This window comes from Natrix helvetica, assembly GCF_964273705.1.
Source record: "Natrix helvetica genome assembly, chromosome: 3".
In the NCBI taxonomy this organism is placed as follows: Eukaryota; Metazoa; Chordata; class Lepidosauria; order Squamata; family Natricidae; genus Natrix; species Natrix helvetica.
The window spans coordinates 41,453,526-41,480,760 of NC_138549.1; the positions used below are offsets into that span (position 1 = coordinate 41,453,526).

At 36.7% G+C, this 27,235-nt stretch overlaps 2 protein-coding genes across 2 annotated transcripts in view; one reads left to right on the plus strand and one right to left on the minus strand.

Moving 5' to 3' along the window:
• LOC309389125 (uncharacterized protein) overlaps window positions 1-27,235 on the plus strand; it is an 811,977-nt gene that overhangs the window by 405,851 nt on the left and 378,891 nt on the right. The gene's annotated exons all lie outside the window — the stretch shown is intronic.
• Window positions 7,773-27,235, minus strand: part of PRKX (protein kinase cAMP-dependent X-linked catalytic subunit) — a 56,249-nt gene continuing 36,786 nt past the window's right edge. The window contains exons 4-9 of the mRNA XM_081947116.1: window positions 23,104-23,223; window positions 18,971-19,066; window positions 14,622-14,679; window positions 10,756-10,833; window positions 8,834-8,984; window positions 7,773-8,409 (exon numbers count right to left, since the gene is read on the minus strand). Coding sequence (XP_081803242.1) covers window positions 8,859-8,984; window positions 10,756-10,833; window positions 14,622-14,679; window positions 18,971-19,066; window positions 23,104-23,223 — 478 coding nt within the window. The 3' untranslated portion in view covers window positions 7,773-8,409; window positions 8,834-8,858. The remainder of the gene's footprint in view (window positions 8,410-8,833; window positions 8,985-10,755; window positions 10,834-14,621; window positions 14,680-18,970; window positions 19,067-23,103; window positions 23,224-27,235) is intronic.

A 27,235-nucleotide genomic window follows, 5' to 3' on the forward strand; every position in this document is an offset into this window, starting at 1 on the left:
CGGGGTAGAACAAGAGATTGTCTCCTTCAAGTGCAAATACTATCGCTACTGAAGTGATCTGGGTCTACTTCATTATCCTGGAGCCTGTGGGATAGATTGAGTATGTTAAAAGTCAACAGTAACCTATATACAAAGGGCAGAGGAAGGTAAAGTAAGATACTCAAATACTAGCTGGATACCAGGAAAAGAGATGAGTAAAATAGTCTCCCTTAATCTGATAATGCCTAGTTTTTCAAAGGAATGTAGTGATATAATTGAATATCAAACTGATAGTGAGTGAACTGATATGATTAAACATCTGTGTGAATTCCATCGTATAGTTGTTTTGGGGGTGTTAGTTGGACATAAGCCAGATGTATAGTTATTTTTGAAGAGTTTTAGTTTTGTTTAAATAGCATAACAAAATATTTTGCATTTATATTACATGTTCTTGCAGTAATAATATAGCAAATTCTGAAGTGTCTGAAAAGCATAATTTTACAATAATCTAGGAAAGTAACTCCTAACATTTCCCAGACTACAAATGTGTGTGGGTGTTTACAAGAAGGGTGAAGCTGAGAGTTGCTCATCCAAAATGATATAGTTATAAGGTTTCACACAAAGAGTTTATATCTCAGTCTCATTGTTTCTGAGCTAAAAAAGAATTCCTTAACAGTAAATAATGATATTTTTTTTTCACACATTTACATTCAGGGTGGTTACAGAATTATGTAACTTCACAATTATTTCTTGATATTTGTTTAAAATAATATTTTATTGAAGTTTAAAAATACAAAGATAAAAAACTAATGCAAGCAAAGAGAAAGAAAAATGCAGAGAGAAAAAAGAAAAAAAAATATGTAAGAGAAAAAAATATTCTTTTTTTTTAAAAAAAATCCAAGATACTTGAACTATATATGCCTTCAATGACATAAAATTGAGTCTCTGTTTAGAACTTTTGCTATGTTCAGGAACCTACCATTTTTTAATTATAATTTTCTTGTGAAGTGTAACAATAATTTGAAAAATCTTTTCAGAGAGTTTGACCGAGAAAACTTTATTTGTAGCATAAAAGTGCCACCTTGTGGTCAGTCCAAAATATTATATTTTATTTTGGAATTTTCATTTTTAACTAATTTGCCAGCTTTTGCATTACTATCATCTGGACAGCTCTGCAAAATACTTTCTTCTACATTGAACATTTGCAATTAATACACAAAACTAGTACTTTTTATTTTTAAAAAATGAAGTTGATTTTCTATGAGTTTGTAAGTGTGGTTAATCTCATAAACTGGGGAATAAGGACTGAATCCTTGAGTCCAGTGTCTCCCAAGATTTTGGGCACCAGGAACCAGTTCTGTGGAGAGTTTTTTCCATGGACTGGAATGGGTGTGGTTTTGTGTGCTGCTTGCATCCCATGGATGGGGCTTCGCTTGTTTTCATAGCCGGTTTCTGGCATGCCATGGACCAGTGCCTGTCAACAGACCAGGAGTTGGGTACCCCTACTCTAGTCAGCACATATGGATAGAAGGTAGTATGATAAATATTATTTCAGTTTCTATGTTTCAATCCTTTAATTACCAGAAAGGCAGCCCTGGATATAAAAGCCTTATGTCTTCTAGTTTTGGGGTAACAAGAGGTTTGGGAAACATTGCTTTCTCCTCTCTGAAACTCATCAATGTGCTATAGTGATTTAACATCATTCCAAAACTAATAGCTATACAAAACAATTCTGATTTTCTTGGGATAAACAATCACTTTAGCTAGTCCTCAACTAACAAGTACAATTGAGCCTGGCATGTGAGATAGGTCTTCCTAAAGAGGCCATCTTCTGCCATTTTGCAAGCAGTTATCTTGCTCATGATTGTTTGCAAGGCTCCTTTTTCAAATTGTGGGATCAGGTCTCGCCATAAACTAATGATCCCTGACCTATTCCACTGTGATTCTTTCTTCTTTCCAACTGCAAGTGATTAATATACTTAGGAGATGAATCACTATGAAACAATGTCCATTTCACATAATCCTTGCAGGCTGATCAAAAGAATGCTATGCTTGATGTTATTACAGACTACTGAGATGTTGTCAAGATCCAGGAGAGCTGCAATCCCTCCACCCAGGTCCTGAGAAAATGTATCCATTACATCAACCAATGTCATTTTTCCTCAGACTCAGACCTGAATCAATTTCCTCTAGAGTCTAGAATGTATGTAACTGCAGTTCCACTATTCCCTAAAAAGGTAAAGTTGGAGAATGACTGAAGTTTAAATCCACCAGGTCAAGGGAGAGCCTTTTTAGGAGAGGGCAAGGAACATACAGGAGGCAAGGCTTCCCCCAGTTTATCCCATTTAATGAGATTGAACCATGTGAAATGAACCCCAGTTAATCTGCCAAGATGATTTTCCACTCACCTTGTCCAATTCCGTCCATACAAAATCTACACTAAAGCAAACATGAGCTATTTTAGCAGACAATTTTTTTCCTTTCCCTCTATCTCCATAAAAGGGAGTGGATTGCTTTAAAAGGTCACTAGGGTGTATAAAAGTGCAGAGCTGTAAAAAAAAGTCACTATTCTGTTTAGGCTTGAAAGTGAACTCTTACTCATGTCCAGCCTGATTCAAACTTGTACTCCTCCAGGTGACTCATTTGTTACTTCATTTTCCAGGGTCCAGTAAATGAACAAATTCCCCAAGTCTGTTTGGAAGCAATCTCATTTAGTACTCCAATTCTAAACCAACCAGACATCTGCCAGAACTACCTACCAAATTGTGGGAAACCCCCATATACTTGCAAGAATCTAACTGGATCTATTAGCTACCTATGTCAAACCAGCCTTACATATGAAGACTAAAATATATGAAACGTATGAGACTAAAACATATAAGGAACGGTTGCAGGATTTGGGTTTTGCTAGTCTAGAGAAAAGAAGGAATAGGGATGAAATGATAGCAGTATTCCAGAATTTGAGGGGCTGCCACAAAGAAGAGGGATTATTTTCCAAAGCAGCTGGACAAAAAAAAAAAAAAAACAATGGATGGAAACTAATCAAGGAGGGAAGCAACCTGGAATTAAGGAGAAACAGTGAGAACAATTAACCAGTGAAATAGCTTGTCTTCAGAAGTTGTGGGTGCTTCATCACTGGAGTTTTTAAAGAAGAGACTGGACAGCCACTTTTGTATGAAATTGTATAGGGTCTCCTTCTTGAGCAGGGGTTTGGACAAGAAAACCTCCAAGGTCCCTTACAGCTCTAATCTATTCTATCTCCACCCATTCGGTAGAGATCCATACAAGGAGTGACCTTACTATGACAAAGAATTGACCTCCTCAAGATTCAAATGATCTATCAAGTGCTTGGAGGTGATCTGGCCATCATAATAAATTAGACTCAGCATAGTCTGAGATATGTTCATTGATTTTGATCATGAATTCCTTACACTTTCCCTGACTTTTAGTCTCCAAAGAACTGAGATTCCTAGCTCCCAAGACAAGAAAACATTGTCCACCCAGAGATGGATATTGCCATGTAACAATATAAGCGCTATACTAGCAGCATCTCAAGCTTGGCTATGTCATCCAGAGTCTCTAACAGGCATCCATAGACACTTACCTGTGAAGCACTATCACTATCTTAACATCACCTCCCTTTCATTCCGAGATCATTGCTTATGGGAGGATCTGAAGTGTAAGTAGGTATATTTCAAAAAGGAAAACATGACTGTTTATCCAGCTGCATTTCAGTAATATATGTAAACTCTGCTCACTTCTCTATGACTAAATAATGGACAAGTATGGTTTCATTGCCTATGTGCCTAGTGTTTATCAATAGCCTAAAGCTGTGGTCTTTATCAATCTATCTCCTAGTCCCAGGAATAAGAACTAGAAGAGATGATAAGTAACAGATTGCCCATTTCCTTCCCCTGAAATAGTTTGCACAAGAAAATTCCCACAGGTCCCCACAGAATCCATCACATCCCTTATAGCTCCAATTCTACTGTTCTCAATTACTCTACATGTTTAGTTTGCATGGGCACTATCTAATCAAGTCACTTTCACTGTCTTACATGCAGTCTTTGTTTACTAACTCCATCTGCTTAACTAGCTCCCCAGTTCATTACTACACACATGTATTTTGTTATTGTAATCTGCATTTCTGTAAACAGAAAGTGATATATAATATTAATCATGTAATCAAAATATAACATTAAACAGAAATATTTTTGACTGAGTTTTATTTACAAATCACAGTGATTTTCATTGTGCAATGAGGACTGATTTATGTATTTGTACAGTACTTATACACTTCAGACAAAATTTGCAGGAAATCTTTCATATACGTAAATCTTGAATATTTTATATTATCAGTTTGGTTTTGTACATAGATGAAACTAATTCATTTAACTGTACATCAGTATTTATAAAGCAGATGTTTGCCATAGAAAAGTGCAAAACATAGTAAATCTGTACATAGTACAGTGCGATGGAATTATGTTACATTTCTTGAAAGCTGAAAAATTCTGCAGCAAAAGACTTAATGGATTTTAATTCTTCCTTATAACAAAATGATTGGTTTGCTATATTCATGCAGTTTTCAAGATCTAGTCCTTTAGCTAAACTTGGTTTAGTTCCTAATTTTGATAGATTAACATTACTTTGATACATAATAACCTTGCTTAAAACTCAACCTCATGAACATTAAATAAATGTACATATAGTGTATGAATAGTTATGATATATCCAGATAGGATCTTCTAAACAATGTATACATTTTTAATGGTTAGTTGTTTTGGATTTACTCACCAACCTATTATGTTTTTCTAATGTGATAAAACTTCTGCTTCAAGTATAAATAGACATAATTTTAATTCTAATAAAATAAGACTCTTTCTAGGGTGATTTAAAAGGAGCTAAGTTTCATACTGTTTTCATAAGCAGGATGTTCACTATCCAATTATTATAAGGCCTTTGTTGACTCCAGTGGAGCAGTGGTCTCGTGCAGATTATAAAATGCAGCCTTGATGTAAATTCAAATTAGCTTCATAATGAGTGGAAATATTGCTCATAGCAGCTGTCCATTTACAGCTAATTGCTGTGTATTTAATGATAATTGCCTTGATCTATTTACACTCTTTAAATGTACTGGACGGCTTCATCAGTGTTACCTAAGACACTGCCTTTCCCATTTTGACTAAGATCTGCAGGAAAAGCTCTTTTGAGATACCATTACTCACAGAGGCTCATTTGTTAGCTCTATAATCCTTCTGGAACTATGGAATGTTTGCACTTCAGAACTAAAAAAAAAGCATTTGCAAAGGAATTTTAGATATGCACCATTTTGTGTTTTGACTTTTCAGTGTTTTTATATTTTAATTATTCAGTATGGTTTTTATTTTTACACGAGTTTCTCTTATTGGCATGATTATAATAATTGTTCACTACTTAGGTAATGTTTGATGGTACAGAAATATCAAAAACACTGAGGGACCGATTGGACATTAATTCTACTCCTTTTGGAAATGCAAGTTAAATAAGCAATACATGCATACTGTAAGCACCCTGGAAAAGTCCCTGAACAGGGTGTCAAGCTGAAGGCCCAGGGGCCAGATTCGGCCTATGGGATGCTTAGATCTGGCCTGTGGAGCCACTCTGGAAACATTGAAGGATTGGCCTGCAGTGCCTCTGCCAGCAAAAATGGAGCTTGGGGGGAGGGCCTAGGCAGCCCTCCCAAGCTCTGTTTTTGCTGGCAGAGAGTTGCAGGAGGCCCTCACGGGCAAAAACAGAGCTTGAGAGCTCATTTTCGCTGCCAGAGCACTAGGGCCACCACAGGCGCCCCCCGACACAAGTGACATAGAGCTGGCCATGCCCTCCTGGCCATGTCCACCCCAGACCCCCAAGGTTAAGTACAACCCTGATGAGGCCCTCAATGAAATCGAGTTTGACACACCTGTCCTTGAATCATCCATGAAGAATGTTTTTGGAAAAATAGCTTCTTTGGTGGTTTGAGGATGTACTTTTTGTGTTGAACGTTGTGCACTGTTCTATTGATGATACTGATTGTAAACACTATTTGGCATTCTTTTAAAAAGGACAATTGAATTCATAGCATAAAAATTTCTTGAAGACCAAATTATTGAGAAAAAAATTGGCTTTATGTATCAATTCTGTTGCTTATTGGCTTATCCACTTCAGCTTCATTAAGACACACAAATATATTAGGAATCAGTAACATAACCAACCACTAGAATAAATTAATTTGCTAATGGGAAAACGACAGGAAGTTGTGTAAATGAAAGCACCTACTGCTATGTACAAGACCATTACGATACTATAGATAGTCCATGTTTAGCAACCACAATAGGACCAGTAACTCGGTCCTTAACCAAAGCAGTTGCTAAGTGAAATCTCAACTATGCATATCTTAGTTCAGTTTCCCTTTGCTTTATAGACCTGCAAATGTCATAAATATGAAAATTAGTTGTAAAGCTATTGTTTAATCACCATCACAACTGTGAATAGTATATAAACAAGGCTGTTGCTAAATGAGAACTACCTGTATAACCATTCCTTACTCCTCATATTTTTCACAGTGCGCTTTAAAAACATAGTGTGCACAAAAAGTGGCAGCTAATATTTTTGGAGTGTTTTGGCTACCAACCAGTGTGTTATCAAGCAATGAAAAAAGAGTGACTAGTGTAATAAGGATATTAAACAACTTCTAAACATATACAGGTAGATTATATGGAAACTGGGTAAGCTCAAGCCCTAATAGTAGTATTAGCTTTGAACCATCCAAATCAACAATCCTTGGTTTAATATTAGTAACTCATAAATACATACTCTTACTCTGGAATTTATATCTACAGTTGGGTTTTTCCCCCCCTAGCAGGACAAATGGCATGAGTTATTCTCACTTATAGAGGTTTAAAAAGTAGAATATCCCATTTCAGAAGAGTTCACAGATGTTCATGCCAAAAATTCATGTGATCATACAGAGGTTAGAAGATTTTTGATGCAAAAGTCTTCTTTGAATGTTTGAGACATAGTTTTATAAGAATTTCCTCATAAATGAGCAAGTAGTTAAGCTTCCAAATAAAACAATGGGCTGCCACCATCCCACGTATTTTTATATTCTAGGAATTCCTACAGATGTAAAGTATACATGTGACCAAAAGGTATCATATCTTGGGTGTAAATATTATTTTGGAATTTGGACTTTGCTTTAAAACATAACAGTTTCCTTTCTATGTAATATAAATTTAATTTTTTATTTTATTTTAATTCATGCCTTTAATTTATTTTGCTTGCCATGTCTCACTCATTTTCTGCAGTTTTGGAGAAAGTTGCTTAAACCAAAAAGGAATTGTGTGATGGGTCTGTATATAGGCATTTAATTAAAAGAATTTTAAAATGTTAAATGTGGATAGGATGCTTGGCAAGTGTCAATATAGATATCTGAGGGCAAACGAATGGTAAAGGACACTAAGTTGACTGTGGAGTTAAACCTACTTATATAAAGAACATATCAAAGGTAATGTCAGGTAACATTGTACATTCAATTGTGGCTTTTAAATTGTTTTATCTACTATATTTTGCAATATTCAATAATGGACCTACAAGTATAAATCTGCGTTTAGATATGGATCTTGGTTTTGATGACATTCAAGTACCTGAAAAGGTAACAGAACCTAATCCCATTAATAATACTAGTTTCATTATAGTATGTAATCATGAAGCATTAATATATACAGCCACATCATTATAACATAATTTTAAAAGAAAATATAATGCACACTGAAAGGAGAAATAGTACAATATGTTGTGCAAGTTTTTTTTATTTTTCAGCTTTCAAGATGTATGGCTGGAGGTGTAAAGCACTGGAAATTTATCGTTTTCTCAAAACCTATAAGTATTTTTCTTTTTACAAAGAATTATAAAATGTATAGAAGATGCTGAAACATGTATCATTTCAAGATTTGTTTTACTTCTAGGCAGCATCTTGGAAACATTTAAGAATAAAAACCATAAACTCTGTAAAATACAAAAATTTACATTTCTGCACAGTTTCTGCGCTTTAGATTTACTGATTTTCTTTATATAAATATACACTAACTTGTGCTTTACAGGACAATTTAAGTATCAACTTATACAACTAGGGTATGAAATAAGTATGCAAATAAAATTTGGGGACAACAAAACTAAATTCAAATTTAGAAACCCTGTATCTACATATCAGAGTAGGTGCTTCAGTATCTTTTTAACTGAATGAATGCCAATTCTATACTACCGAATAGTATCTATTTTTTCAACTTTTAACATATGTCTTTTAAAAAAAAATCTATGCATAATGCAGTCATATTCATTTTCAAGATATTTTTGGAAGTATTTTCTGTTCTTCTTTTCCAGTTTTCACCTATCACACCAATCTTCTTTCAATTTCTAGCAAACAGATAAAAATAAATATTCAATGTACTGATATTCCATTGTTGTAAATATTTAACTTTTTTCCTTAAAGTACAAAAAATAATATTTTAGGTCCTTAATTGCCATGTGCAAAGAGTTATTCTTATTTTTATACAATAAAAAATGCAAAATAAAAGCCTTCTAATAGTTGCAATTGTGTCTATACAAGAAATCTATCTAGTCTTCATAGTTGCCAAAATAATTACAGAACATTATATTAATATTATATTTTTATTAAAAGGCAGTCATGGAGTCTTAAGGCATTTTCTTCTAGTTTTAATTTAAAAATATCAATGTGTGATTTTATAAATTAACTACATGCAACAATGTAAAGATTTTAACATTAAGACTGTAAATGCACTAATAAATATGGTGCTTTTGGAAGACTAGTATCTAATACCTTAATAATTTGATGTATCACACATTTAGAAGTTTTTGAATATTTCTAAATCTTTAGGAGGTACTGGTGGTATTTTGTTCCAGTCATCTTCAGGGTAAGCTTCGAAATTAGATGTGTCACCATCATTTGATACTTTCGGCACTATAGGAGGCTGAATGAAACAATAACATAAGTTTTGAGTAAATGAATATAACCTTATATGAAGCTGAATCTTAACATTTATATTTTATCCTACTTTTTGAGATTCTATGGCACAGTAGCTGTCAATAGCATTTGGGATGAGTTTAAGATATCTAAGAATATTATTATTTCTCTGAGGAGTTATAGAACTGTAGATCTTGATCCCTTGCCGTCAACTTTCGCACCTAAGTGTGAGATGGAACTGCTTGTTTTTATGGATGACTTCTATTGGCACTTGAAGGAAGTTCAGGCCTCTTGATCCTATTAGAAGGCTATATAATTTTTTTATACCATACCATCAAGAATTGTATTTAACTGCACCACTTGTTAAAGTTGGAAGAAGGAAGAAGGAAACACAGTTCTGCAGTAGTTTCATTACCAACACCTGGAACTGTCCTGTCCTGTCCTGGAACTGGTCATAAGGAAAAGAGTGATTAAATTTGGCCATACATTTATGGCCTGCCCTCTTTCCCCATATTGTTCAGCTTCTACAGAAAACTGCTGGGAAGAATGAGCCTTCTTCACTTTGAGTTAATACCAATATCAATATACCTAGCGCTTAGACTTATACACCACTTTACGGTGCTTTATAGCTCTCTCTAAGCGGTTTACAGAGTCAGCATATTGCTCCCCACAATTTGGGTCCTCATTTTACCCACCTGGGAAGGATGGAAGACTGAGTCAACCTTGAACCTGGTGAGATTTGAATTGCCAATTTGCAGGCAGCTGGCAGTCAGCAAAAGTAGCCTGCAGTACTGCACTCTAACCACTGCGCCACTATGGCTCAAATTAAGATACCATTAGTGCTAATGATCTTGTTATACTTTTGAAGTTTGTGCAAAAGCAAGAAATACAATTCAACAGAGGTCATGCAATCCATTTTAGTCTTTAGGAAACAGAAAAAAAAATCCTGACCTTTTCCACTATCTCTGTGGAATCTAATGCTGCAATGATAATTTTATTTTGTTAACTTTATTATTTCTTATTTTGTTAACTTTATTAGGTTCATTAGTTCCCTTCTGGCTTTTAACATGATCGTTATTTTGATTTTGGATTTTATTGTAAGCCACCTGGCTTCCATTGAGTTAGGCGCTATATGTATGTATGTATGTATGTCCCAAAACTGTGGATTTAATATAAAAGCTTAGACGTGCTGACCATCATTTGGCACAGTAATTGACTTCAACTGAATGTTGTCATTAATCATGAAGTAGTTAAGTAGTGATGTGCCACACAGTGATTGCAATCTTCTCCTGGCTTCTTCCATCTATATGTAATTTGGTAATTAAACGTATCATCTCTATGCAATATGCACATGTTATTTCCAGCTGTAGAAAATTACAGGATGAAACTATGATTCATGGTATTCTAATGCCAGGTGTAACAATATTCTAAAAATAGCCTCTTTCCTGCATTTGGACAAATTATTTCACCATGAATGGATACATTGGAAGCTGTAAAGGTAAAAAGGTAAAGGTTTCCCTCGCACATGTGTGCTAGTCGGTCCTGACTCTAGAAAACTGTGCCTTCTGGCTATTCAAAAGAAAAACCTGCACATGAAGTGCAAATCTACATGGGACATCAGAATAGCACCTATGTAAACATTTTATCTTCAGGCATGAGATATAAAAATGTCTTCCATATAGATTTTTAAATACAAACTGCTCCATCATAATTAAATTCAGTACATATTTCTTGAATATATATCTTCCCAAGCAGAATCTGTTTTCATGGTACTTCACCTTTAATTTCCTCTGTGGTACAGCATCCCAGTCTATAGACCTGAACCATCGGTGTCTCTTTACATCATCAGCTCCATTCTTTGGAAAAACAAAAGTTTATTTAATACAAGTTCCTAAAAAATATTGTGGCATAGCGTCTATATACTGAAATGGACACTGAAAACATATGTCTAATGCACACTGTTCTAGTTCACCAATTTATCTGATACTGGAAAAAAAAAACTGGATTTCCAGGAACTTCTGTAGACAGTATAAATATCAACATTATCAAGATGTAAAATAGAATGTTGTGATGTAAGTACCCCACCTGCTTTGTATACTCATCAACACTGCAAGCATGGTCAAAAGGTACAGGGCTTGCTTCACAATACTTTATCTACTATCTTGCCAATTTTTATCCTTTTTTAAGCAGATCTCATGGATCGCAAATAAAGCAGGCCCTTTGACACTGACTACATTACAATTTTAGGTGTCACTGTTAGAGCTAAAGTGCTATCTTATACATAGAGAATACAGTTCTTCCTCTATCTATCTGTCCCAATTCTGTATTTAGAAATCGTTTCTATGTCACATTTCACAATGAATTCACTCTTTCACATAAATCACATTAGTTGACTTTATCTACTGAGTTTTTCTTGGATCCAGCACCAAATTGACTGGATGAAAAAAAATACAGTGGGACATAAACTCTGTTACAAGTTTATATGTTCTCTAATATATTTAGATCAGTGGTTCTCAACCTTCCTAATGTCGCGACCGTTTGATACAGTTCCTCATGTTGTAGTGACCCCCAACCATACATTTATTTTCGTTACTACTATGTAACACCGGGAGCCACAAAACCTGGGTGGGTGTGGCCAACTCAACATCACTCCCACCCAGTCACATGACATCCCCCCCCCCCAGACATGCCTACCAAGGTTTCATAGCTCAGTGTTTTCTGTGGGAATAGGGTCTCTCTCTCTTCTCTCCCCCCCTCTCATTTCTGTTTTTCTCTATTTTTCCTCTCCCTTTCTCTTCTTCATTTCTTTCTTTCCTTCCTTCCCTTTCCCTCTTTCTTTTTCTTTTTTTCTCATTGAATAGGATAGCAAATCCAAAAAGTTATTAATTGTAGGAAATTGCTTCTCTGTAATCTTTTTATAGTGAACTCTAAGTTGATAGAAGCTGGCAAGATTGTACTAACAGCAATAGGATATATATTTTGATTTCTTTTGAGTTTGACATATAATACGTTATTCAAAATTATAAATAATCTTATTTTCAGATGCATTTTTTAACCATCTCTGTTATTTTCTTTTTTAAAAAATCAGACTTGCTTCTAATTTGTGACTTCTGGCAAACTGCAGTTTTCTTGGCAAGAGATCTAGTTTGCCATTGCTTTCGTCATAGGTCTGAGAACGTTAGTTTTTTTCTTTCTTTTCCTTTCTTTCCCCCTGATTTGTTTCCCTCTCTTTTCCCTCTCTCACATTCTCTCCCTTCAGCTTTCTTTCATTTCTTTCTCCCTCTCCCCCTTCTTCCTCTAATTTGTTTCCCTCTATTTTCCCTCTCTCCCATTCTCTCCTCCGAGCTCTTTCATTTCTCTCTCTCTCTTTCTCTTTCTCCCCTTTTCTCTTTCATCTCTTTCTTGTGCGTGCAAGCAAAATACCCTCCTGGGCCAGGATCATGGTGGCGGGGACAGCAACTCCTCCTGCTGCCACCACTGAGAAGTGAGTAGCTGGCTGTGCTGCGCAGGAGACTCCTCAGCGCCAGACTCAGGTCGGTCCCCTTCGTGTTGACTCAGGAAAGAGCCGGAGCAGTCATCTCTGGATGCAGAGTTCCAGAGCCCTGAGCAAGGAGAGCTCTTCCCTCCCTGTACCCAACCAGCTGCTGCTGCTGCTCCCCCTTCTCCTCCTTCCTGAGCCAACACGAAGGGACCGCGGCTTGCGCTGACCTGAGTCTGGCACTGAGGAATCTCCTGCGCTGTGTAACCAGTTACTCACCTCATTGTGCAGTGGCAACAGCAGGAGGACAGTTATTGTCCCCTCCACCTTGATATTTTGCTTGTGCGCCCGTGCGCAAGAGATGAGCACAAGAAAAGAGCTGGAGCTCTTCCCGACACTGAGTTGCCTGTGAAGGATGCGGAATCGCAAAAGCAGGTGAGAGGCTCGTGCCTTCTCAGGGCGGAGAGCAGATTGCGCGATTGGGTCAGCAGGGAGCCGCAGGAGAGGGGCCAAAGCCTATTAAGACTATTACCCATGCTAAGAATGGGTAACAGTCTTAATAGGGAATCTCAGCGTACGTGCACCCATCTTCCTTTATTTTATTTTATTTTCCCCACCTTGTTTTAAGCCTCAGAAATGGTATCTCCTGGCTTCCGTAGCTCTGCCCATCAACTTCCATCACTCAGAGTGAGCTGTTTTCCCAGCGTCTCTCTTCTCCCCCTTCTCGCCTCCATTCCGGCTCTACTTTCCCCCACCCATACACACACACCTCTCCTTCTGCCATGTGGGGAACCTGAACCGCTCCTTCACTTCGGGCCGGCTTCTCGCCAGCCTCTCTGCAGGAGGTTCCTCGGCGAACCCTGTGAAAAGGTCGTTCGACCCCAAAAGGGGTCACGACCCACAGGTTGAGAACCGCTGATTTAGATAGAAAAATGAGCTAATGTGACTTTAGTATTGCTTATACAAAGGGGATTTGCAAGCTTCAGTGCTCAGTAAGCTTAGTAGATTCTACCAATCTATTACTATACTGCAATGGAGCATGTCTCAAGTATGTCAATTAAGTTTGCAATTATTTAGTGCCATGTTTTATTAGTATTAATTATATTAAATATAAGAACCAAGGCTTAAGGCAAACGGCTTACATGGCTGAAATCCACAGTATTAATACTAATATTTAAATTTAGTTCTTCTGATTGCCTAGGTCAGCGATGGCGAACCTTTTTTGGCTTGCGTGCCACAAGTGGGGGGAGCGCAGGGGGGTCGTGTGCAGGCGTGCCGCAACCATAATGCAACGCGCAATCCCCCAGTGCGCATGCGTGCACAACACCACCACCACCCCCATTTTTACATGCTTTTTTCATCCTCCCAGGGCTCCAGAGTCTTTATAGGAGCCTGGGGAGGGCGAAAAGAGCCTCCCCCTACCCCCCCGGAAGCCCTCCGGAGGCTTCAGGGACTGTCTGGAGGCTTCCCTGATGCCTTCGGAATGCTTAAAACCACCCTCTGAGCGCTCAGAGGGTCGTTTTAAGCGCTCCAAAGGCATCAGGGAAGCCTCCGGACGGTCCCTGAACCCTTCGGAACGCTTAAAACGACCCTCCGAGCAACCCGGAAGTCACTTCCGGTTTGCTCGGAGGGTGGTTTTAAGCGCTCCGAAGGCTTCAGGGAAGCCTCCGGACGGTCCCTGAAGCCTCCGGGGGCGGGGCGGGGGAGGCTCTTATCACCTCCCCAGGCTCCTATAAAGCCTCTGGAGCCTGGGGAAGGCCCTGACAAATGGCTCCGCGTGCCACTTGTGGCACGTGTGCCATAGGTTCGCCATCACTGGACTAGGTAGTATACATTAAAAAATTACTGAAAGAAAAGAAGGGGGGGGGGGAGAGTCTGACTAGAAATTCCATTCCAAGGTCACCACATGCAGGTCACTACATGCCTCTGTACTATGAAAATTTGAAAACTTATTTCAATTTTATATTTAAAGTGAATACATCACATTGTTAGATGTTTGTCAAATACAAAACAGTAATTCATTGGTTCAGAGATTTGTAGTTTAAGTATAATGAAAACATGATCCTCCTCCCACACCGGTGTCCTCTTAATTTGAAATTTGTTTTTGAGTATAGAAATGTTTCCTTAATGAACTGAGGTAGTGGAAGATTCTTCATTAAAGCATACCTTCATGTTTCCTAGTCGTCTTGTTCTGTCAACCACAAGAAGCTTTTTAATAAGATCCCTGGACAAATAAGGAAAGATGTTTTTTTTTTTAAAAATAAAGTTTGCATTTCTTTCACTGAAGAAATTATACCTATAGCATGTTTCCAATACTGAGCTGACCCGCAATAATTTTGAGTAGGTAGGAGGAAATAAATCCACCGATCTCTGGTAGAAACTTAAATTGAGTAAATCATATGTGAAGGATAATATGTCTTATAAACTATACAATCTGATTAAATTGATATTTAAACCTCCACAGACACATATATGTAGATGTATTAATTTATAATCTTTTTCCAGAGAAGACTTTCATTTTTGATAAATCTTTGCTTATAAAGTTAAGCAAAAATATAAAAAGTTTGATGTTGCTTTCAGGATTTTTTTTTTTAAATCAGATTATATCAATTCTACCTTCAGATTTTCAGGATGTTTTTTTCCAAGTTCTTGGAAAAAAGCCTTTTTATAGTTCCAAACAACTGCAAAGTTTTAAATAATTAAGCTAGTTGCTTACCATGTCTTTCACAGTTTAGGAAAACAAATATAATCTTAAGAAAGCTTAACTGAACGAACTCATACTTTGGTAGGGACCCTTCAGTAAGGCAATCTCTATGCCCTTTTTATGTATGCAAAATTGTTCATCTAGAAGCCTCTGGAAACAGTAGAAATAATTCTGCCTAAGAATTTTATTCCTAGTGAGAGATTTTCCCACAACTGGTAAAAAATAAGTCTTGGAATGCCTTTTAAAATTTGTACCTTGAACAACCTGAACCAAAATGTCTTAAAATGCACAAAAATGTATTCCTGTTTAACAAGCTTCAGCTACAACTACTCCAGAACTTGGATGACATGATCAAACACAGACCTTTTTTTTTTTGCAATTCATTAGTCGTTATGAAAAATCCCTCCCCATTAAGCATGCAAATTCTAATATGAAAATAAGGCCTAATGAAAATCTGATTCTTCAATTAAAATGGCATATTTTACAAGTTGTCACTCTGAACTTGTTCCTCTGAATATTAACACCAATGCCTCAAATATGTACGCTTTTCTCCATCTTAGGTTTACAAGTTTTAATTTAAGTTACTTTGTATCTGTATGCCATGGCTTCTTCACACATTGCTATGGGAATGTGGCATAAACAAATTGCCTGCACTGATTCTCATTGTGCGACATAACTAGCAGCATACCACCTTCTTTTAAATGTTCGTGACATAATACCAGGTGAAACTATGAACTGATATTCAGCTCCATTAGAAAATGAGAGGGATTACACATAAGCTTTCGGACTTTTGATCAGGGGTGGGTAACTATGGCTCTTTTACAACCTGTGGACTTCAACTTCCAGAATTTCTGAGCCAGCACGGTTGGCTCAGGAATTCTGGGAGTTGAAATCCACCCATTGTAAATGGGTCAGTAGTTGTCCTCCCCTGCTTTAGATGGTGGGCTTCAACTTATTGTCAACTCTAAAGCGAACATGACTGGGGCCATTTTGGAGGCTTCAGAGTTGCCACAGTGTGAAGAAGGGATAGGGAGGGGAACATAATTAGAAGGGGGTTTGTAGTCAAAACAAAATAGTTTCCTGTGGGAACCAAGGACATTCCAACAGGTGGCTGGAGAGAGGAGGAGTCCAGTTACCTTGCAACCAGCCAGCACCTTGATTGGACAATGTGACTGATTGTTTATGGAAAGGGAAAAATTTCATTGTTTAATCAGGTGAAAACCACGAGAACTTTCAGAGTCAGTTTTCATCAGCTTGTGCCAATATGATATCTCTAATAAAATTGTTCTTTGAGGAATTTGCCTGCCTCGGAGTTCTGCTTTCTAGCCTGACACTTATGTTTTCCCCGAAACTTTAAATTCTCCCAGATATACTTTCCCAATTTGGTGTTTTCTACATATGTTGGGACTAGATTTTTCTAAATTCAAACAACAAGCCCCAAAGCGCTCCCAACTGAAAATTCTGGTCATTAATGTTCAAAATCAACTATCTGGCTGAAAGCCAAAGGAAATCATTGTCAGAAATCACAAGAGCTGTAGTACATTTAGCACAAATTTGATGAGGGAAGCCAACTAATTTGTTTTGCCTAGCCCAAAACTAGCATAAAAACAAGATGACTAGCTCTGGTGTCTTAAAATTTAAATTAAATTTTTAATTAAAGGGAACATATGATTGAAAAAAACCCACCCTAATTTATCCAGGGCTTCTTGTTTTGTTTAGAACAGGAAAGATGTATACTCAGCTCTGTACAGCCTTATGCAGTGGACTTTTATACATTATTTAGAAGGCTGATTTGCTTTTGAGTTAAAAAAAACCACCACTCAAAGCATTTTTCCCAAGTGTTAGAATTACTAACATTCTCCCAAAAACTTGGGATATATGCTTTGAGGCCTTCCAAGGAGATATCTTCATTGAACACATAAAACATTTCTGCCAGAACTGGTGGTGAAGCAAATAGATATTTATCATGGAATACTTGGAATGCAAGTTCTGAGCCTGTGGCTTAGTGGCTAATACATCTGCCTAATATGCAATACAGCCCAGGTTCAAATCCCAGTAAGGGTATGGCTAGCTGATGAGAGCTAAATAGCTTGAAATAGATCTATACTACTCTCCCTTTATTTATTTATCAGCACAAATACAACACACACACACATATTGTACTGGCTATTAGCCACTAAGGGTTACTTGTTTATGATGGACAACCATATAAAATGTCAAAATAAATAAAGGTCATCTTCTCTCCACTTGTTGCTTTGGTTAGCATGCTAACACTGGTATATTTACAATGTAATTTATGTTTTTTACAGGTGATATAGTAATACCAAAGTATGTAAAAATAATTAATAATGCATTAATATATTGTGTTTGAATTATTCAATCTATTTACCCAGAGAGATATGTGGCATACAAATTTAATAAATGAATATATAAAATAAATAAATTTCTCTTTTTGTGTTGTTTCTGAAAACAGAGTAAATTAAATTTGTGCACTGCACAAGATGAATAATTGTAGGAGAGATTTGATGTATGCAAACATATTTAAGAAAATATTTAAAGAAAATCAGTTAGTGTAGGGGTCCTACTACTGGGTCATGGCCCATTCGGAACTGTGCCAGACAAGCAGCATATGTCTGGGCTTGTATAAATGGAGCTTTGAGCACACCTGCCACTCCCATGGAACTATCCTCCCTCCTGGGGCTGTGGTGGCTCACATGGTAAGAAACTGGGTCAGCGCACCACTGAGATTGGCGGTTCAATTTCCATGAGCGAATGAACCACGTAGGGACAAGAAAGAAGCCTCCCTTGATTTCAGGCAGTGTTATCTTTTACCCGTGGGACGGCATTCAGGCGTCCCATGGGTAAAAGATAACACTGCCTCAAAAATTCCTTACACAGAGGTAGCCAGCCACCTTGGTGATCCCTGGATAACATGTGCCATATGCTAAAAAAAAAAAAATCCCCTTCCCACCAACGCTGGGCTGCCAAGCCGGAAAGGTTGGGGACTGCTGAGTTAGCTGAAGTGGAAGAATCCATGATGTTGATACAAAAAAAAGCACTTCTCTTTTCCATTTGTTGTAAAGTATCAGTTTGGAATTTTGTTGTAATAGGTCAGAGCTATAATTATGTTTTAGATTTTGCACTTCATACTTTATATTTTTATCTCTTGTGCTTTTTAATAGGAATATGATGCTAATGTACCATACGATAAATAATAAATAGAGCTATTCTAGTTTTGATAAGTTTGTAAAAACTAAGAAGGCAGGTGGCAGTAAGAAACTTTAATGTTTCTGCAGTCCATCATATGTACGCTTTCTGCAATAAATTAAGAACATAATACACAGCAGGACAAAATTGGTGAATTAACCCAAAACTTAAATAATGTGATTTCAATACACTGATTTGGCTTTAACTTGACACTTTAAAATATGAGCAGCTTAAAAATCCTTCATAGATCAAATAGGAAGACATTTTCCCCCCTGCCCTTTGGGTTATAGGACATGTGATAATGATAAGGAAGTGTTTAGCTGAACAGCTGAGGCCATGGTTGTCAGGTTTTGGGGAAATTGAAATAGAATATAATTGCAAAATGCTGAAATAAGTCTTTCAAATGACCAACTCTGCTATTATTGGTGGTTTTTTTTTATTAAAAACACTTTATGTTTCAAGGTAGAATGCTAAATTTAGCAACACAATCTGACTGGGGGGAGGATTGGTGGCTATATTCACCCTGAACAGTGTTTGTCCACTCCCACTTTAAAAATAATGCTGTAATAGAAAATAAATAACATGAAGTTTTAAGTTCACTTACTTTACATATAAATCCAGGTGCCTGGGGAAATCTATTTTACCAGCTAGAATCTTCTGATATATTCCAAATGGATTGTCATCAAAAAATGGGGGAAATCTGTTTTTAAAAAAGTAACAATGTCAGACAGTTGTTTCTGAATGTATGAAAAATGAGCTAGGAGCATACCTATCACAATACAATAAACTGTAATAAAAACTTATTAGGTGCAAAATTTCTTTTACAATGACTATGGAAAATAGTTATTCTGATTTCAATGACTTCAAACATTACTTATGCCTACCCTTGTACAGAAAACAAAAATACCTGAAATATATTTAGTATATTTTTGGAAACTAGCTTTATAATGTCTTACTTATTGTACTTCTATGTGATATTTCTAGTTACATTGGTATCTGATGTCACAAGGTCTAGAAGTTGATTTGGCGAAATTGTTTTGATACTTATATCACCCAGGCAATATGAATAGATATGAATAGTATAATATATACAAACATAAGAGCATTAGTTAAAATTTTATTTAGGATTTTAAAAAAAATTATCTGGTTTCCTTTGTTTTCTGCACAAGAGTTTTATATAAATGCTCATTTAGGAAGCATTTATGTAATACAAGACACATCTCAGTCAGTTTTGTTTTTGCCATCTTAAAGGAAAGTTAAGACTAAAACTACAGGATCTTAGTTTAATTTAATATTCCAAGTTTTCATTTTATTTATGGTTTACAAATGTAATTACTTAAAAGTTTCTGTATTTTTGTTATTCAGTAGCTATTATAATTAATATTTACTGAATATATTTCTGTATAGAATGAAGTAAATTCCTGAATTTAACAGCCTTTTAGTCACTTACTTGTAAGAAAATATCTCTCTTGATATTAAGTATAGGACAAAGTTCTATATTTAAAATGCCTAACTAGTTGCCTGTAAGACATATTATTGAAAGGAAAAATCGTGAATAAAGCAGTGAATATTCACAAAAATGATGAATACTGTCATTAAAATTTATTGCAAAGAGTATATTTTGCTATTCTACAGTGACATAATAAAAATTCTTTATGCATATTATTTGATCATTAATTACATTTCATTTAAGCAATTGATTAAATAGCATTTTCATTGCTGCTTCTCAGAAAAGAAAAGCAGGGGTCAGGAGCTACACTGTATATAATTATGGCACATTCTCTTTCTCCTGTTTTACATTTACAATACTTTCCCACAACAAAATATATACAATACCCTTATCCCATTGTATTGCAATGATCCATGAAATGTTTAACTGTAGTTTATTGGATAATCTAAATTACCTAGGATCACTTGTGAGGCCAAAATAAAAGCTGTATTATATGGAGATGGGAGTAATGAACTAAATTAGGAGAATGGCACCACTGGAGTTTAGAGCGACATGTAAAGAGGCAGGATATAGCCACCCAGAGGTGGGTTCCTACCGCTTCAGCCAAGTAGGTAGTAACTCTGCCAAACATGCCCGTGAAACGGTTCTATGGGTGGCGCTGTAGGTGCCGCCATCTTCTTTTTTGCTTCTGCGCATGTACTGAAGCAATTTTTTCACTATTTTGCATGCGCGCGCAGCACGCATCAAGTGTGTGTGTGAAGAGCAGCCCTGAGCGAACCAGCATCATAGAAGAAGCCAGAACCCACCCCTCTAGCCACCTATCATGAGAGAGGAAGAATACACCAAGTTAGCTAATCACAGCAGCCAAATTAACCCTGGCAATCAATGAATGACAGATGTTGCAGCAGGACTGCCTTCACAACCAGGAAATCAAAAGATTTCCTAGTTTTCAGTTCTTGTGCCATGCTACAATGTTCAATGGCCATATGGCAAACTGTGGATTATATACATGGCATCTAAAGATATATGCAAATTTATCAAGCTACTGACTACCATAAATTAAAATGCATGTTTATAGCACAGAGTTTTAAACAGAACTGTATGCTTGAAGAACTGTGAAATATGTACAAAAATTTTAGTTATTCATTTTAAAATGTATATGCTTCTGTGAAATCTAATTAGATTTGAAAGGGCTTAGAAATAATACTTTGAAACAAACAAAAGCATTTTAAAATCATATATAAGGAGATGCTGCAAAACACTGTAACCTCAAGTTTTTTTAAAGTTCCTACAATAATGCCTTGATTTATTTGCTTGTTGCTTTGTGATAGAATTGACTCAATTGTAAAAGATACTTTCTTCTACAAGAATAATTGTAACCGATAAAATAAAATTCATTTTCCTACATCTTCTTTCAAAGATAGTGTGCAAATAATCTACTTTGTGTCATTGTCAAGAAACTGTAACAAGAAAAAACATTCTGTTCCAAATCCCAACTAAGTATCTGGACTTTTGGCCTGGAAATATGTTAAGACTTCATTCTCACAATGCTTGCAATAAAGCAAGGAGATCATCTACATTTGCTCTGAGAATGCTACCACTTAATAGATTAAATGTATGACTAGGATCATATAACATTCAATTTCTTTCCTATGTAAGACCCATAGAGAAAAAACCCTAATTAAAACGCTGGAAACTAAAAGTGGTAGCATTCTCAACCCAACAGGCAAAACAAGCTAGCAATATTTTGTTATTTGGTAAATATAAGTCCCCAAAACTCAGAAACAGAATATATAAGATTATCTTAATATACTGGGTACCTTATATATTTAAGAAAAATTCTCCTGGAACTGGGGCTAGTCCGAAATACATTGTTCATTTACTAGCTTAACTTGCCATTCTTGATTTTAGTGTAGTTTCTTATAATATAGCATATATCCCATCACCCAAGAAATGCATATAAATATGTTTCATCTAAATCTCAAAACTGGTTATGACTAGTCTAATCATATACTGTGTTTCCCCGAAAATAAGACAGGCCTTATTTTCTTTTGACCCCCCCCCCAAATATTGCTTGGCCCTTATTATCAGTGGGGGGGAGGGTTATTGGTTTGGGATTGCCGGGTGGCTGCTCTCTTGCGAGCGGGCACCCGAAGAACCGGGCACAGCCTCAGGGGCAAACGGCTGTGTTGCGCTGTTGCAGCAGCGCAATAAAGCCACCATGAGGTGACCACACTCATGAGCAGCTGCCTGGCAATGCCTCTTTCCAGCCGGACAGAGCGCCATTCACTGACCCAGTAATATCCCAAAGGTGCTAAGCCGCATGGCACTCTGCCCGGCTGGAAAGAGAGGTTGCACTAGCACTTGTTCTGCCTCCAGCTCACATGCCTCCCTGCCTCACCATGCCCAACTCTCCCTGCAGGACTAGGGCGCCACCGCCGCCCTGCTGCCGCCGCCCCCGCCATGCTCCGAGCATAACTGGCTTCCAAACCCCGGAGATCCGCTGAGCGGCCACTACCAGAAGACTCGGCAGCGGATCTCCTGAGTTTTGAAGCCGGTTATGCTCGGAGCATGGCAGCAGCAGGGTGGCAGCGGCACCCTGGCCCAGCCCTGCAGGGAGAGTTGGGCATGGTGAGGCAAGGAGGCATGCGAGCTGGAGGCAGAACAAGTGCTCGCGCAACCTCTCTTTCTAGCCGGGCAGAGTGCCACGTGGCTTAGCACCTTTGGGATATTACTGGGTCGGTGAGTGGAGCTCTGCCTGGCTCGTGAGAGCAGCTGCCTGGCAACCCCCCACTCCAGCTGGGCACAGCGCCACCCACCAACCTAGCGGTATCCCAAAGGCGTCAAGCAATGTGAGCGCCTTTGCCCCCTTTCCCCCCCAGCTCCTGCGGCTTTGCGCCTTCGGGATATCTCTAGGTTGGTGAGTGGCGCTCTGCCTGGCTGGAGGGGGGGTTGTACAGGGGGCTTATTATTGGGGCGGGTGTATATTTTTGCCCAGAGGAAAAATATAGGACATGTCGTAATTTCGGAGAAACACGATAGTAAATGCCAGATTTCAGTATACTGCATTGAGATTCCATTTTGATTCTACAAAAAAACAAATTGTGGGAGAGGAAGTGGGGGGGGGAACCTGGTATCTTCTTGTCCCACAATGTTAAATTTCGCATATTTATTGTATTTGATATTATACAAAACAAGTTTATTCTGTGTCTTCAAAACTGTTTTTATATACAATATAAGATTAATATTTGAGACATTTACATTTTCTTAATTGCAGATTTCCTTACCCAGACAACATCTCAAATATCAGAATGCCCAAGGCCCACCAGTCCACTGCTCTTCCATGACCTTTACTTTGTATGACTTCTGGGGCAAGATATTCTGGTGTTCCACACAGTGTCCATGTCCTAAAGAAAAACAAAACACAGTGAATATTATTATAAATAAATTCTATAATACGCCATAGTAAAACAAAAACCAACAGTTATAGGTATTTAACAAATCTGTATTTTCTAAGCAAAAATGCTATATTACAGAAGTAATCACACTGAAAAAATAATCAATGATTTAAAAAACCTATGATTCATACACCAACTATTGAGACACTATAAAGAGTTTATAAGGGAGCGATGCTTGTTATTATTTAATCAGGGTTTTCAGCATTCCATGCGTATCTAATTTATTCTAGATTAAAGCTGACTTCAAATAAATGCAAATATATCTTCTGCGTATACCTTTAGTACAGGTTTATGTTACTTTTGCAACTATCGTAATATTTCCTTTTCCCTTGTTCAACTTTTATATATTCGACTGTTTTTTTTCTCTATAAATGAAGAACAAATGACACCATTTTAAGAGAAGAAAAATCATTGAAATAAAGAGTTGTGTTCTGACTACAAACATGGAAATATTTGCTTCGATCAGGCAACAGGCATCTGTCTTCTTATTGTCTAGACTATTTTTTTAGGGTAGTTCAGTAAGGAATATTTTTTTAGTGGTATCTTAGTCATTCTGAAGTATGACTTGTTTTCATTTGAGCCTGATGTAACCAATCAATTCCTACAGTATTTTAATAATGACTTGCCCATTTAAGGATAAAGGGAATCTCCCAGGTTCAAGGCATCACACTGTAAATTCCAATTTTGTATACTGTGTGCATGAATTAATGTTTTCTCTCACTAGCAGCAGAATTTCCTCCATTAGCATATTTGTAGTTTTGTAGTATCTCATCCATATGAAATTCAATCACATCTACTGTCAAAGAAATTGGGAAGAACTGCAACCATATAGTTGTATTCACTTTGAACTACCCCATCTATGGAAGAAAAACAATGTCTTTTCATTGATCTAGTGCAGTGTTTCTTAATCTTGGCAACTTGAAGATGTCTGGACTTCAACTCCCAGAATTCCCCAGCCAGCAAAGCTGGCTGGGGAATTCTGGGAGTTGAAGTCCGGACATCTTCAAGTTGTCAAGGTTGAGAAACATTGATCTAGTGGGAGATTTTGGAAGATTAGGGTAAACATTTCTATAAACATTTCTAGCCTCAAGAGACTGGCAATTAAGAATTTATAGAATATATTCATCAATTCTATCTCTTTATTTCCTTGTCTTTTTCTTCAGAGGATCCACATAGGACTGGAAGTACAACCTGCTGCTAATTCATATTCATCATGAATATTCTATTTGGAATATTTATTAATTAATAAATATTTATTAATTAATAAATATTTATTAATAATATTTTATAAGATTTATATTCTACCTTTCTTCTAAGGAAAAAAAAAACCAGTTCAATCACCATTTTATCTTCACCAGAACACTTTGATGACAGACTGACCCAGATTCACCAAGGGAGTTTCTGTGGCTGAGGGTGAACTTGAATCTAGGTCTGAACAATTCTCATGCAATACCTTAACCTAAACCTTACTATATAATTTTATATACGTACACACTTCCCATGATGTTGCCTTTGTGCTTTTTAATTCTATCGTTGTTCATCTTAATATCTGATGGAAAAAAAGTCTTCCACAAGATAGAGGCAATATGAATAGATGAAAGATGAAGACAACTGCGAAGGATGATTATGAGCCCTTTATATGTTATATTGGATTTGAGTCTGTTTTTAAAACCAACAATGAAACAAGTCTGTCAGTCACATATAAATAACTAGCTGGATACCCGTGCTTCACTACAAAACCATGTGATTGGGCCAGATCACAGGCCAAATGAGTTACGTGCTAGCCACGCCCATATAAGGCAACTGGCAGTTGCAACAGAGTTCCTTTCAGGTGGGGAGGGGGAGTAGAATGTCCTTAGCATCAACATGTATTAATATAATACTGTTTAAGAAATACTGATGATTTGATGGTCATTTCGAAAAATCCTTTCTTAGCGAGCACCTAGAAGAAAAGAATTTCAAATTTGTAGGCTTTACAGTTCTGGAGATTTCGTGATGAGTGAGTGGTATTTGGCTTATATATAGAGAGAGATTTACAGAGAAATCTTAGGTTTGGTCACTTAGAAGATAGTCTTTCTGTTCAATAGAGTGTATGCCATTGAAAATTTGCATATAATTACTTCTTTAGTATGCAAGGCAGCTTGAAAAAATCATATTGGCAAGTAATGATTCACCCTGCAGAAAGAGAGACCAGATTTGTCAAGTCATTCATAACCTGGAGGACATCTGCTGGATTTCATAAACATAATAATAGAAAGTCTTCTTTAAACACTGTTTATTCATATCCTTTAAAAACAAACATAGATAAATGCTACAGGATGTCAACAGCATATATTAAGCATGAAGTGCTCTTTAGTCATTTACATTCCCACTTTATTCTTTTCCACTCCTCAGGACAATTACAGAAATCTGCAGTGACTATTTAGGGAGTATGAATACTTTGTAGAACAGTCATTAACAGTGTAAGAATGCATTGGAAGATAATTCAGAAGCTTCGACCTCATAAGAATACAGTCAGAAGCTATTTGTTAGTTCTCTTGTCATACAATGATTTCTCCTTTATATAATCTGAATTACAATAAATATCCTGATAAATGATACTAAGGAATCCTGTTAATACTCATGGAATGTAATCTTGGTCATATAAAACAAAGACAAAATTGGATGTTAAAAAAAAATATTGGTAAATGTATCCCTATGGAAAATACGTTAATGATGTTAGTCCATTCTATTTTGCTACCAAAACTTTACAACCTACACAATAACTGGATATGAAATCCAAAAAATATTGTATGGCTGTTGACAAGTCAAACATTGTGATTGTAGGAGCCCTAACTTGTCATTCTTTATTTTCCTAAGATCCTATTTTATCCACGTAATATCATCTTAACATTTTCTACCTTCTAGTAACACTTTTCATATAATTTGGTATGCTGAAGCATTCATGTATATTTCAGAGAATCCTGGAGTTAATTATACAAGGTTTCATATGGTTGTATGTTGCTAAATGTTAAAGACAGAGGGAAAGTTATTTCAGATAAGTTTGCCTTCCGCTATTGTGAAAGCAAGCTATTTAACTACAGTCGTATGTGGATACTCATTGCTAATTGGTTTAGGGAGCTTCAAGGAGTATGAAAAGTAATGAATATAAAACAATTTTTCCCATAAGGAATAATGTAATAAGTTACAAGGCAGCCAATATTGACAAGTTCTAGCTTGAGTGTTGAGTACCAAACAAATGATGAGTACTGGGATAAAATTTTCAATTCAAAATGAGTTGAGTACCAAATTTGATAAGTCCACAGGAGTCGTAGTAAAGGTGCTTTTTTCAAGAGGAAACTTGACTTTCTTGTTTTTCTTTGAAGACGTTTTGCTTCTCATCCAAGAATCTTCTTCAGCTCTGACTGAATGGAAGGATTTATATTCCTTGCAGACAACTGGTCATTTGCATTCTTTTAAAGAGTCATTGAGGCCATTTGGAGGTTTATCTGTGTCCTCAGGATCATCTGAGTAGTGCAAAATAATAAATTCTTGTTCTTTGAGATATAGCCTATATCCTTTGATTATTGACTATCAAGTTTTATGTTTAAGGATTTGTAACAGTTATATTCTATAATCTGATTTTAGTATCACATTATGGCATACAGGTTTCACAAACTTTTTTTGTTGATATACAAATGAGCCCATCACAAGCCCATCATAGGGGGAAATTATTAATTTCTTCACTTACTATAAAATATGCTCTTGTCATTAGTTCTATAAAACAATAATAAACTGGAAAGTTTATTCTTAAAAGGATTTCTCCTTGGTAATAAAAAAAAATAAAAGTTTGTATTAAAAATGAGGTAATCCAAGGAAATTGAACAGAAATCAAAATTCAGCATTTAAAAAAGATAGAGAGGACCACTGGTTTGAAAGAGGGATCAAAGAGGCCACTAATGTCAAAACTGAACATCCCTCT